At 39.3% G+C, this 12893-nt stretch overlaps 1 protein-coding gene across 7 annotated transcripts in view; it reads right to left on the reverse strand.

Moving 5' to 3' along the window:
* The window catches only part of RPS6KA5 (ribosomal protein S6 kinase A5), a 76992-nt gene that overhangs the window by 15494 nt on the left and 48605 nt on the right, over positions 1-12893 (reverse strand). For all 7 annotated transcript variants that reach the window (XM_027739956.2, XM_027739959.2, XM_027739960.2 and 4 more), the window contains 3 exons: positions 11967-12070; positions 1629-1779; positions 277-438 (listed from right to left, as the gene is read on the reverse strand). In XM_027739956.2, the coding sequence (XP_027595757.1) occupies positions 277-438; positions 1629-1779; positions 11967-12070 (417 nt within the window). The remainder of the gene's footprint in view (positions 1-276; positions 439-1628; positions 1780-11966; positions 12071-12893) is intronic.

Genomic DNA, 12893 nt, shown 5'->3' on the forward strand with positions numbered 1-12893 from the left:
AGACTCATAAGGTATGAAGAATCAATAAAGAACAGACAGACTTTAGTCCAGCATGCTGGACATTCAGCTGGGAATGGAGAAACAAGGAATTTTATATTTGCAGTAGGACTGTTCCCACCTTTCTCATTTTGCAACTGTTGAACAAAAAGCTCTGGGAACTGAGACTGGATATTACACAGTTAATTTCAAGAACTTAAAAGGTAGGAGGAAAAAAAAGCTAGCTATATGGAATTGTTCAATTATTTTTTTTTAAATTAATGTGAGTTCTTAAAATACCTGAAATATTCTTTCTGAAGTCTGAGGGGTTGCTGCAGGAGAGTATGTTGGATCCATTTCTGTAAACTCTTCTGCAAAATTACTGACATCCAATTCATCTCTGATTACTGGTTTAAAAGGAGCTGGTATTTTTTTGGCAGCTAAATCATCCCAATTCATATTCTAAACAAAAAACAGGAAAATAAGTTTGAATCAAATGAAAATTTAACAAAAAGAGATATTGGAAAGACAGACTTGTCCAGAAACACAATCCTAACTCCATTTGCTATTTTCCACAGGCAGATGAAAAGCATACAAATTATGCCCTACTAATTTGCTTAGGTAGAGCCAAGAAGTATCATACTTATTTGTATGTAGACAGAATTCAATTAAAAAGAAAATCAATATAATTAAATTTAACAGTGGAGATGAGCCAAACAATTAGTGTGATGGCCCTTGAATTTCTTCCTCTCTTTCAAAATAAACAACATTTATATTTTTGTAAGCCACAGTGCATGCATTCAGTATCTTCAACTTTTCACTGCCAATTTCTGTGCTTAATTACTAATGTCAGCTTTCAGAACCCTGAGAGCATAAGCCTCTGAATTCTTCCTTAAATGCATGGCTAGAAAGAGGAAGCTTTGGTATAGCAGTTACGAGAAAATTGCTCTGATACTGTAAAGGAGTGGAACTGAAATTAAGTCAGGATTAGAAAGTGTTGTATGAGGACAAAATGTATCTTCCAAAGCAAACAGTGAATAAGGGAAGTTTAACTCTGTGTAACTTTCCTTAACTTCAGCAACACCATAAAAATATACTTGTTCATTAGTTATACAGTGTTCATTAGTTTTTTCAAAGAAAACACATAATTTAAACCACAATGGATGGAACAGTACAGATGCTGTATGCAAATCCAATCTTTGTCATTGTCTGAAAGCAAATATTAATATAGTGAAAGCTGAACAGAATTAAAATTTATTAAACAAGACTAAAGATTTAATTAGGCCAAGGAAAATAGAAGAGTTTAGTGAATTTTATCAATATTCAGATTTTACAAATAATGCTAGTGGTAAACTTCCTTAATTAAAAAAAAAAAAAAAAAGAGACAATGCAACACATAATTTCAGTGCTTTGCTGCAAGTAACTTAGATACAGAGAGAACATATTAAATATCTATCATGCCCTTCTAATACACACAAAATCCATATACATAAACACATGGATATTCTTTCTAACTTCAATATAATTATTCATGCAATTAACATGTCTCTAAGCTATTCTGTCAACAAAACAGCAGAATTTCCTTAGAGTTGGGTTTCACAGTCACTAATATAGAGTAAGTGCTATCTGGTGAGTTCTGTTGTTTGCTTTACCTGGAAAAAGGGATGCTGCTTGATTTCATCAGCATCAGTGGGACCACAACCTAGCCTCTTCTTGGGGTCTTTCATCAGAAGCCGCTGAATTATATCCTTAGATAGAGCGCTCATTTCTTGTGGATAAGGAGGCTCACTTTTTAATATTCTCCTGTAAAACAAACAAAATAACAATTTGGTAATTACTTAATATGTTAAGTGTTAAATCAAAGAGTTACCATACTAATGGTAGCATTTAAAAGTTCACTTAAACTTGTATTTTACCCAAAGGCAGGAGGATCGCAAAAGTGAAACAAACCATTTTTTAAATAAAGAAAGGTTCAAGGAATTGTGGACATGAAACATAACATCTGTAGAAGATAAATTGTGTAACTCAATCCACAAAAGAAAAACCTTCCTCATTTCACATACTGGGCCTACTATTACTATTTAAAAGAAATCTCATAACTACAACAGATAGTTTAACAAAGAATTCAACCTGATGCCTAACAGCAGTCAAAACAAAAATTATTCAAATATTAAAAATTATTAGAAAATAAAGAAAAAACCCCTCACATTTGGGCCATTGGAAGCTTGCCTGCACCCTCTATCTTGCACACAGTGCTCATGTCCTAGTCTCAAAAGGAGGCACTATAACTGGAAAAGTTTTAGAGAACAGTAATAAGACTAGTCAGAAATATAGAATGTGTTTTATAGGAAGTTTTATAAAAGGCTAGGACTACCCAGCTTAGTGAAAAGATGACTCAAGGGGCCTGGGACAAGGACCTCACTGTCTTTTCCAATATAAGAACTAGAAGTCATCAAATAATGCTAGTTCGAAAGTTCAAAATCTTGGAAGCCTAAGCAGAATCACATTTCAGCACCTCTTTTATATGGGTAGTTCCCACAGTTTTATATGAAGACAAAGGCAAGTTTTCTTTCAGTTACTCCAAGTGGAAATACTGAAGCTAAGGACTCTAAAGGAAAATTGAGAATGCACACACAGATAACACATCCAAAGATATATCAAAAGGGTTAAAACAAAGACACACAAAACCCTTTATCATACAGAATCAGAGAGGAGTGGTTAGAAGGGACCTCTGGAGGTCATCTGGTCAAACCCCCCATGCTCCAACAGAGTCATCTAGAGCCAGTAGTTCACAGCCATGTCCAGAAACCTTTTGAGTATCTCCAAGGAGAGAGACTTCACCACCTCCCTTGGGCAGCCTGTGTCAGTGCTCAGTCATACTCACAGTAAAAAGGTGTTTCCTGATGCTCAGAGGGAACCTCCCATGTTTCATTTTGTGACCTCTACCTCAGGTCCTTTCACTGAGCACCACTGAAAGCAGCCTGGATCCCTCTTCTCTGCACGCTCCCTTCAGGCATTTATGTACAGTTATGAGATCTTCCTAGCCCTCTCCAGGTGGAAGAGTCTCAGCTTTCTCAGCATTCCCTCCTATGCTTCAGTACCTTCAATCTTCTCAGTGGCCCTTTGCTGGACTCTTTTCAATATGTGCATCACTCTTGTGTACTGGGGAGACCAGAAACCCAGGTGTGGCCTCACCAGTGCTGAGAGGAAGGATCATGTCCCTCAACCTCATGATACTCTGTCTAATGCATGCCAGGATACCATTTGCTGCCTTTGCCACAAGGGCACATTGCTGGCTCATGTTCAGCTTGGTGTTGATATAGCTCTATGTATACTCGCACTGTGGTGACTTCAGGAAGCACAATACAGAGAAGGACTTAGAGCACCTCCACTAAACACAGACTGAAAGATTTTTGAAGCTATGAGAGACGTAGCTTTTTACAGAGCTGAAGTTGATCACTGCAGGACATTTCTAACTTTTGTTTAAAGTTACTACATGACATATCCTTAGAGTCAGTTATCCCATGGGAAAATTTTTGTCTTGAAACATGTAGCTTCTTGGATTAGTCCAAAAATAGATGCAAGCAGATTGTTTCCTAAATAATCCTGTCCTGGCAGTGTTCAAAATGCACATATCCCAGGGGTAGCCTCTACTCACTTAGTATCCAATTTCAAGCAAACACAAAGACAAAGCAAGCTAATCTCTTGGTTTAAGTAACACTGAAATGAGTTAAGAAAATACAGTGTGAGTTTTAAGCTGGCATAGAGGTCCAGGATTGTTTCTTTGAATGATGTATGGATTATCTGCCACTAAGAGTCTAAATCACAGCCATTCTGATAGCAGAAGTAACTGCAACCATAAGCCTTGCAACTTCTGGACACATTTCACTTTACAGAAAAGGAGAAGAAAACACAATATTGTCAAATGATTTCTTAATTAGGGATGTTAATACCAAATTTAAACATCACTAAACAAGAGGATTCTTACACTGCAGGAGTGGTGGAAAAGTAAAGATTCAGTCTCTTCAGAAATCACCCAGTTTCAGAAAGGGGGAGCAGGCAAGGAAGTAAGAAAACCTTCCTGTTGTGAGACAGAAGACAGGACACCTTGATAATAAAAAATTACTTTATTTACAGGAGGGCCAATTAAATCTACAGTGTCTTTGTAGCTTGAAAATCACTTCAGTTAGAGAAGTATGAGGAAATCTATTTATCAATCTGTCTGATGAAAGAATCAGAAAGGTATGCAACAAAGATCTTGGAAAGAGGTAAGTTCCCTTTGGGCTCTCAGAAGGAGGAAAAACAACTTCAGTCAATATTTTTTAAAACTGATTTCTAAAGCAATGAGATTGAGATTCTGTGATGTCCTCAGAAATCAAGAGAGACATTTTAGAGCATTTTCCATCTAAAACATGTCAGAGATTAAAGATGGACAAGTCAGATAAAAAAAATGAAATTTCACTGAAAAAAGATGCTGAATTGGGATGACTGGTAAAATCAGTAACAAAGAGAATAAATGAGTACAATTTCTCTGTGCAGCCTTAGGAGATCAGTCTCTACAGTAGTGATGCTGAAAAGTGTTAGCAGTAAGATTCTTGCCAGTGTCCCAAGGCTGCTAATGCAAATATAAACTTGCACATAAGAAAAGGAGCGTGAAACAAACACAAGCAGTGGAAAGAATCCTGCACTGCAAAGTTACCAGAAAATTCTTAGCCAAAAGAAGTACTTCCGCAGCAACACAAGTTAGTCTCATCCTTCTAATTGCAAATTTCTAGAGACATATTGCACATCTTTGGTCAGCCTGAGAACTGTAATTGGTCATACCATGGAGGTGGTAATTGCACAGAAAGTCCAAGCTGAAGTTGAGACAGATTTATAAAATAACTGTTCATATTATTTGACATTCTGCTCTTTGTGTAGAAACCACTCCTTAAATTCTTGGGGGAAGGAATCCCCTATAACAATTATATCTACTAGAACAATTTAGCACACATATTTTGCCAATAATAATTTCGTATAACACTGTATTTTCACAGAATCACAGAATTGTTAGGGTTGGAAGGGATCTCTGGAAATCATCTAGTCCAACCACGGCAGGGTTACCTACAGCAGGTGACACAGGAACATGTCCAGGTGGGTTTTGAATGTCTCCAGAGAGGGAGACTCCACAACCTCCTGGGCAGCCTGTTACAGTGCTCTGAAATCTTCAACATACAGAAGTTCTTCCTCATGTTGAGGTGACACTTCTTGTGTTTCAGTTTACAGACATTACTCCTCAAGCTGTCGCTGGGCACCACTGCAAAGAGTCTGGCACCACCCTCCTGGCACCCACCTTTGAGATATTTATACACATTAATGAGATCCCCTCTCAGTCTTCTCTTTAGACTAAACAGGCCCAGCTCCCGCAGTCTCTCCTCATAAGAGAGATGCTCCAGACCCAGACACGCCTCATTTTACCTAATGGAAAATTCTTTGGCAACAGAATCAGCAACTCTTGCCTTTTACCAAGATTATTGTTTTAAATCATTTCTTTTTATAGGCAGTATTAACAATGAAGTGGTATTTAGCTATGTGAAAAGAAAGCTATGATTATAGAATCACAGAACTGTTTAGGTTGGAAAAGACCATCGAGAGCAGCCATTTACAAGCACTGCCAAACCCACCACTAAACCATGTCCTTAAGTATCACATCTGCACCTCTTTTAAATACCTCTAGGGATGGTGCCTTTACCTCTTCCCTGGGCAGTCTGTTCCAATGTCTGACCACCCTTCCAGTGAAGAAAGTTTCCCTAATAGCCAATCTAAACATCCCTGGGTGAAATCTGAGGTCGTTCCCTCTCATCCTGTCACCTATTACCTGGGAGAAGAGACCAACATGCACCTCACTACAACCTCCTTTCAGGTAGTTGTAGAGAGCGATAAGGTCCCCCCAAGAGCCTCCTCTTCTCCTGACAAAACACCCCTAGCTCCCTCAGCTGCTCCACACAAGACTTGTGTGCCAGACCCTTCACCAGCTCCGTTCCTCTTCTCTGGACACACTCCAGCACCTCAATGTCTGTCTTGTAGCGAGGGACCCAAATCTGAGCACAGGATTCAAGGTATGCCCTCACCAGTGCCAAGTACAAGAAGACAATCACTGCCCTGATTCTGTGGCTACACTATTTCTGATCCAGGCCAGGATGCCACTGGCCTTCTGGCCACCTGGGCACACTGCTGGTTCATGTTCAGCTGCTGTCGATCAGCACCCCCAGGTCCTTTTTCCCTTAGGCTGCTTTCCAGCCACTCTGCTCCAAGCCCATAGCACTGCATGGGGTTGTTGTGACTCAAGTGTGAGACCTGGACTTGGCCTTGTTAAGCCTCGTACCATTGGCCTTGGTCTATCAATCCAGCCTGTCCAGATCCCACCGCAGAGCCTTCCTACTCTCCAGCTGATCAACACTCCCACCCAATTCGGTGTCATCTGCAAAGTGACTGAGGGTGCACTCCATCCCCTTGTTTGGGTCATCAATAAATATATTAACAGAACTGGCCCCAATACTGTGACCAGCTGCCAACTCAATGTAAGTCCATTCACCACCACACTCTGGGCTCCACCATGCAGCCATTTTTACCCAGAGATGAGTGCACCCATCCAAGCCAGGTGCAGCCAGTTTCTCCAGGAGAATACTGTGGGAGACAGTGTCAAAGGCTTTACTAAAGTCCAGGTAGAAAACACCCACAGCCTTTCTGTCATCCACTATGTGGGTCACCTTGTCATAAGAGGAAATCAGGTCAGTCAAGCAGGATCTGCCTTTCATAAATCCATGCTGGCTGGGCCTAATGCCCTGGTTGTCCTGAACGTGCCATGTGATGGTACCCTAAATGATCTGCTCCGTGACCTTCCCCGGCACCAAGGTCAGGCTGACAAGCCTGTAGTTCCCCAGATCCTCCTTCTGCCACTTTGTGTAGATGGAACATTTTGCCAACCTCTGGTCAACTGGCACCTCCCTGTTAGCCAGGACTGCTGATAAATGATGGAAAGTGGCTCAGTGAGCACTCAGTATCCTTGGATGGATTTCATCTAGGACCATAGACTTCTGAACACCTCAGCAGTGTATCAGGTCACTGATCATTTCCCCTTGGATTATGGGGGTTTGATTAGGCTACCTGTCCCTGTTTTCCAGCTCAGGAGGCTGGGCACCTCTGGAGAACAACAGGTCTTACCGTTAAAAACAGAGACAAAGAAGTCACAAAGTACCTCACCTTTTCCTCGTCTCCTTAGCCTTTTGTTGTTAATGTATTTATAGAAACATTTTTTTATTATCTTTTATAGCAGTAGCCAGCTTAAATTCTAGTTGGGCTTTGGTCCTTCTAATGTTCTCCCTGCATAACCTCACAACATCCCTGTAGCCTTCCTGAGTTGCCTTGCCCCTTCTTCCACAGGTCATAAACTCCTCTTTTTTTTCCTGAGTTCCAGCCAAAGCTCTGTTCAACCAGGCCAAACTTCTTTCCCACCAACTGGTCTGTTGGCCCATGGGGATGACCTACTCCTGCACCTTTAAGATTTCTTTCTTGAAGAATGTCCAGCCTTCCTTTGCTCTTCAGGACTGCCTTCCAAAGGACTCTCTCTAACAGTGTCCTAAATCAGCCAAAGCCTGCCCTTCAGAATTACAATTTAGAGATTTTTCTGATCCCCCCCTTTACTTCTCCAAGAATAAAAAACTCTTATTTTGTGATCACTTTGCCCAAGAGAGCCTACAGCCATCACATCACCCCCAGCGCTTCTCTCTTCACAATCAACAGGCCCAGTGAGGTACCTTCCCTAGTTGGTTTGCTCACCAGCTGTGTCAGGAAGTTATATTCCACACATTCCAGGAACCTCCTAAACTGCTTCCTCTTTGCTGTATTGTATTTCCAGCAGACATCTGGTAAGTTTTATATTGAGAGATATTGTCCATCTGTTGATTCTCTTAGAGCCCACTGCAGACAAAGTAGCATTTTGCTATGCTGTACAAGCAGACTCCATGTAAGCTGCATTAATACATGCCGGTAGCTTTCATTCAGAAATACTTTTGAGGCTGACTGATACTAGAAAATACTGATGATGCTCTGGACCGGTTCATGGAATGACATCAGAGATGTAGTGAAAACTGAAGCTACATTCTTTAAAAGTTCCGAGAACTATTTACAATTACCATGGGATTGAAGAATGGAAAGCAAGCTGCCAGAAAAGAAAGACCAGATTGGATCAACAAAAGAGCAGAAACTGGTGAAGTAGCTTGATCAAGGGAAGAGAGTCTGGTTTCACTAGTACAACATTACTGAAGTGCTGTACTGAAGGGTAAGTCACTCAAGGCTCTAACAATGGCTCATACAGTGTTCATGTATTTGTCTGTCTTCGAATTCAGCACTATGAATCACTCACAGTGAAATGGAAAATCAAACCCAGCACTTGCCTGTGATTTTGCAGGATGAGTCCTATCCCTGGCTCTGCAGCAATGGACAATCAGAATTCTCAAAAACGAAAGGAAGATTTGGGAAGAAGGGAAAAGAAAGGGGAGATGGCATACTAGAAAAGGAGAGATACTTGGATTTATTTTTTTAATGAAGTTTAATAACCCTTAACACCAAGCATAGGAACAAAAAGAGTCTTCAGAGACACAGACACAGGGATAGTAGGCACTTTCTTAAGTTGCATTTTCCACAGAAGACAAGTCCACAGTATTGCCAAGAAGATTATGACAAAAGAACAACATAATCTCTCATCAGAAAGAGTAAAAAAAAAAAATAGAAACCATATACTAATTATATCTGACACGAGAACTGCAAGTGCATTAGAGAGAGATTTTAGAACAAAATTTGGTCAAATTTAACACCAGACAGCCATTGTGCCACACAAGGAAATAAAATTATCTAAAAATATTTGAGATAACTTCCCACCTGTGCTGATTTCAGCTGGGGTAGAGTTAATTTCTTCACAGTGGCTAATACAGGACTGTGTTTTGGGTTTGTGCTGAACACAGAGTTGGTAACATAGAGATGTTTTTGTTCTTGCAGGGTTTAAACAGAGCCAAGGCCTTTTATGCTTTTTGTACTGCCACGCTGGCAAGAAGTTGGGGGCACATGGGAAGTTGGGAGGAGACAACCAGTTGGGAGGTGACCCAAACCGACCAAGAGGTTATTCCAGACCATATGACATCACGTTCAGTATATAAAATGGGAGGAAGAAGGAAGAAGGGAGGACATTTGGAGTGATGACATTTGTCTTCCCAAATAACTGTTACATGTGATGGGCCCTACTCTCCTGGAGATGCCTGAATACCTGCCTGCCCTTGGGAAGTGTTAAATTAATTCCTTGTTTTTCTTTGCTTGTATGAATGGCTCTTGCTTTCCCTATTAAACTGTCTTTATCTCAATCCATGAGTTTTCTGGCTTTTACCCTTCCGATTCTCTCCCCAGTTCTGCTGGTGGGGGAGTGAGCGAGCGAGCGGCTGTGTGGGGCTTGGTTGCTGGCTGGGGTTAAACCATGATACCACCTAGGTAAAATAAAAGAAGGACTTGGATTCATTTAGAAGACTTTTTTCCTTAAACTCAGAAAAATCAAAGGCCATGGAAACTATGCTTTCAGAGTTTGTGACCAAGTAAAAAATTGAATTCTCGAGTCTGCTGCAACTGACAAGTTTAAGCATATTTAACAATACAAATTCTGGTTAGAACAACTTTGCTACCAAGAAAGAAGTTTGTACCAACTCATATCTCTGTGCCAGTAATTTCCTTACCACTGGCAACTGTAAGTACTTGATTTCTGTTCTGCCTGCTCTACCGTACCCTTGGGGAAAGCCCCTGCCACACTCCCACTGCGTCTGAATGGCAGCCACTATTCCCCAGAAGTTTCCACACGACTCAGTGCAGCAGCCAGGACAGCAGCAACGTTCTCATATGTTCTTAAAAGGAACATAACATTCATGACATAATAAACTGCAAACACACAAAACTGCTGTCATCTGACACAGAAATTGCTATCCGTGGAAAGGATTCAGAAAGCAATGGGTCTTACGAGTACTTAAGTAACACAAGACAGATGAAATCAAGTCTGAAATGCAGTCACATAGCTGGGACTAATAAGATTTCAGCTATAAACTAGTAGTTTATCAGTTGAAAGTGACAGAAAAGGAGAAGGAATTAGATCTATCAGACCACAGTTGGCATCAACAGGAGGAGTTGAAGAACAAAGGAAGGAATATTTTTTTGTTCAGATGGTGTATTATTCTTTCCCCTAAACAAGATCCTCTTGAAACATCAACAGGAATAAATTGTCCATATGTAAGAAAAACATAAGCTGAGTTAAGAAAAGCCTTTTCAAGAAACAGGAAGACTAGGGAACATCTTGATTAAAGGAAACTGTAAGAATTTAACTTCTAAATTTATCAGAATAAAAGCTGCAATACTACAGAACTGCTATCTATAAATGTGTAGCATAAACACCCACCAGAACAAAAACAGACTGAGCAACAATACAGTAAATGTGCCACAACTAAATTAATATCAGAAATTAGGTTATTAACCATCAGAGGACAAATGTTAGCAACCTTGTGGTTTCTCGACATTGAATTTAATCTGAAATTATCAGAAATGTTAATATCTTAAAGAGCACATAAGGACCTACCAAAAGAAAAGTCAAATCCTCTAGAATACATAACTAAAAAGTTTCCCAGTTTTTGGGAAACTATATCTATAAAATTCAGGTCAAGGTTCTCTCTAAAAAAAATTGTAACACCTTCAGAGTTCCATTTAATAAATCTTGGGAATCAAAATTATCAAATTCAAACATAGTAAGTAAGCAATCAACAAAATTTCTAACCTTAAATAGGCCAGAAAGACATAATTTAAGTTATAACTGTAATATAATGATCAAGAGGGTGAAGTACTGAATTTTGTTTTATTAATGGACTCCCCTCTTCCCTCAGTTTTTTCTAGTGACCCTCTAAGTTTCCTGCTCTGGTAGAGAACTAAAAACCAATAAACAGGTCTCAAACGTTCAAGAAATTGCCTGAATTTATAACATAAGTAAAATAAATTCTCTACGTAATTGAGGTTTGTTCTGTCATCTATTACAACCTTAAACATCAAGTAACTTTAGGTGAGGATAAGAACCATGGTAATATCTTCCAGCAGAGGCAAAACTGTTCTTAGTTTGGGGACAGGACTTACAAGCTCACCTTGACAGCAGTTACTAATTTGAACAATCTAAGCCTTCAACTCCCTGCTCCAAAAGAAATCCAGTAAGAGGAAATGCTTGCTTTGGGAGAGATTTCAGTAATGTTTTTTTGGGAAAGGTTATTGCTTTGTCTTTTGAAAATGCTCCAGTGCTTTTACATGGGTACTGAAAACAAACCTTTAAAGTGTAGAGATTAGTGATCGTAACAAAAAGTTTTCCATGTAACAGTATAGGTTATTTCATTTCTGTAAGTATCATATTCATTTCTTCTCAGATATACAAGTAGGGCTAGAAAAGATCATGTTCTTTGTTTCATGTTATAAACTAATAAAATAAACATTACCTGTAACAAAAAGTTGGGAGTAGGGCACATTCTGACACTTTAAACCAGCAGTCTGCCAGAGTGATCTAGTAAGAGCTGATGAAAAATATCTCTAGCTAAAGATATACTTCATGTACTAAGATTTTGAATGTGATAATTCTATTTACATATAATTTGATATTTCATATGACTTCCTTTTCAAGGGTAAACACACAGCAAGATTAAGTATCTACAAAGCTGTGGTTACCTCGTAGTTTAAACAAAACAGGTCTTTTGTAAAGGTCAGTTCTCTTAGTTAATAAAAACTATCTACTTCCAATGTCATTCTGTTAAACAGAACTGGAGCACAAAAAATGTTACCCTGGCAGCACTTGCTTCCTAAATTTCAGATTTAAACCCTCAAAAAACACTTATTATGGCATAAGGATCATCTGTGAGCAAGCATATATACTTTACTGCTTTGAATCTTACCTAGAAATCTCTGCTTGGGAATTCTTCTCTCCATCGACTGTAAATGGTGATGCTCCAGTTAATAATTCATACATAAGAACACCAACACTCCACCAGTCAACAGCCTACAGAACAACAGTAATTATGTACGTTATGATACACTGAAGAAAAATTTTTAACAATAGAAGGAACAAAACAATACACTTGGAAAAGAACTAGCATAGGAAAAACCTGGATACAGTAAACCTGGATACAGTAAAGCATAAATAACTGCAGAACCGATTGGAGGTATTTTCTACAATAAATTAATTTTATGTTAAAATCTCTCCACTTAGCTTCTTCAACTAATTTCTCAAGCTGAACTCTTTCCACTGGTTATTAAAGTTCCTTTTTCTCCACCCCCCAAATTTAATTTTTATTTTTGCCATTATGAAGCGATAAGAATTCTTAAACGTACAGAGGAAGCTAAGCCTTGCTAAGAAGTAGTTGAACTTGAGCTTTTACAAGCTTGAGAATGAAATTAAGGAACGTTCAAAAAGCACAATTTAAGATCACTGGCCACAGTTAATCCAGGTACCTGAAAATGCTATTCAATTTTATCTCATTCATAAAATCATAGAATGGTTTGGGTTGGAAGGGATCTTAAAGATCATCTCGTTTCAACCCATCTGCCACAGACAGGAACATCTGTCACTAGACCAGGTTGCTCAGAGCCCCATCCAGCCTGGTCTTTGAACACTTCCAGAGATGAGGCATCCATAACTTCTCTGGGCAACATATTCCAGTGCCTGATCACCCTCACAGTAAAGGATTTCTTCCTAATATCGAATTTAAATCTCTCCTCTTTTAGTTTAAAGCCATTCCCCCTTGTGTTGTCACTACATGCTTTTATAAAAACTCTCTCTCCATCTTTCCTGTAGGCTCCCTTCAGGTATTGTAGATTCACAA

The sequence above is a fragment of the Pipra filicauda genome, unplaced genomic scaffold (assembly GCF_003945595.2).
Source record: "Pipra filicauda isolate LSUMZ 115617 unplaced genomic scaffold, ASM394559v2 scaffold27_size4233163_pilon, whole genome shotgun sequence".
Lineage (NCBI taxonomy): Eukaryota > Metazoa > Chordata > Aves > Passeriformes > Pipridae > Pipra > Pipra filicauda.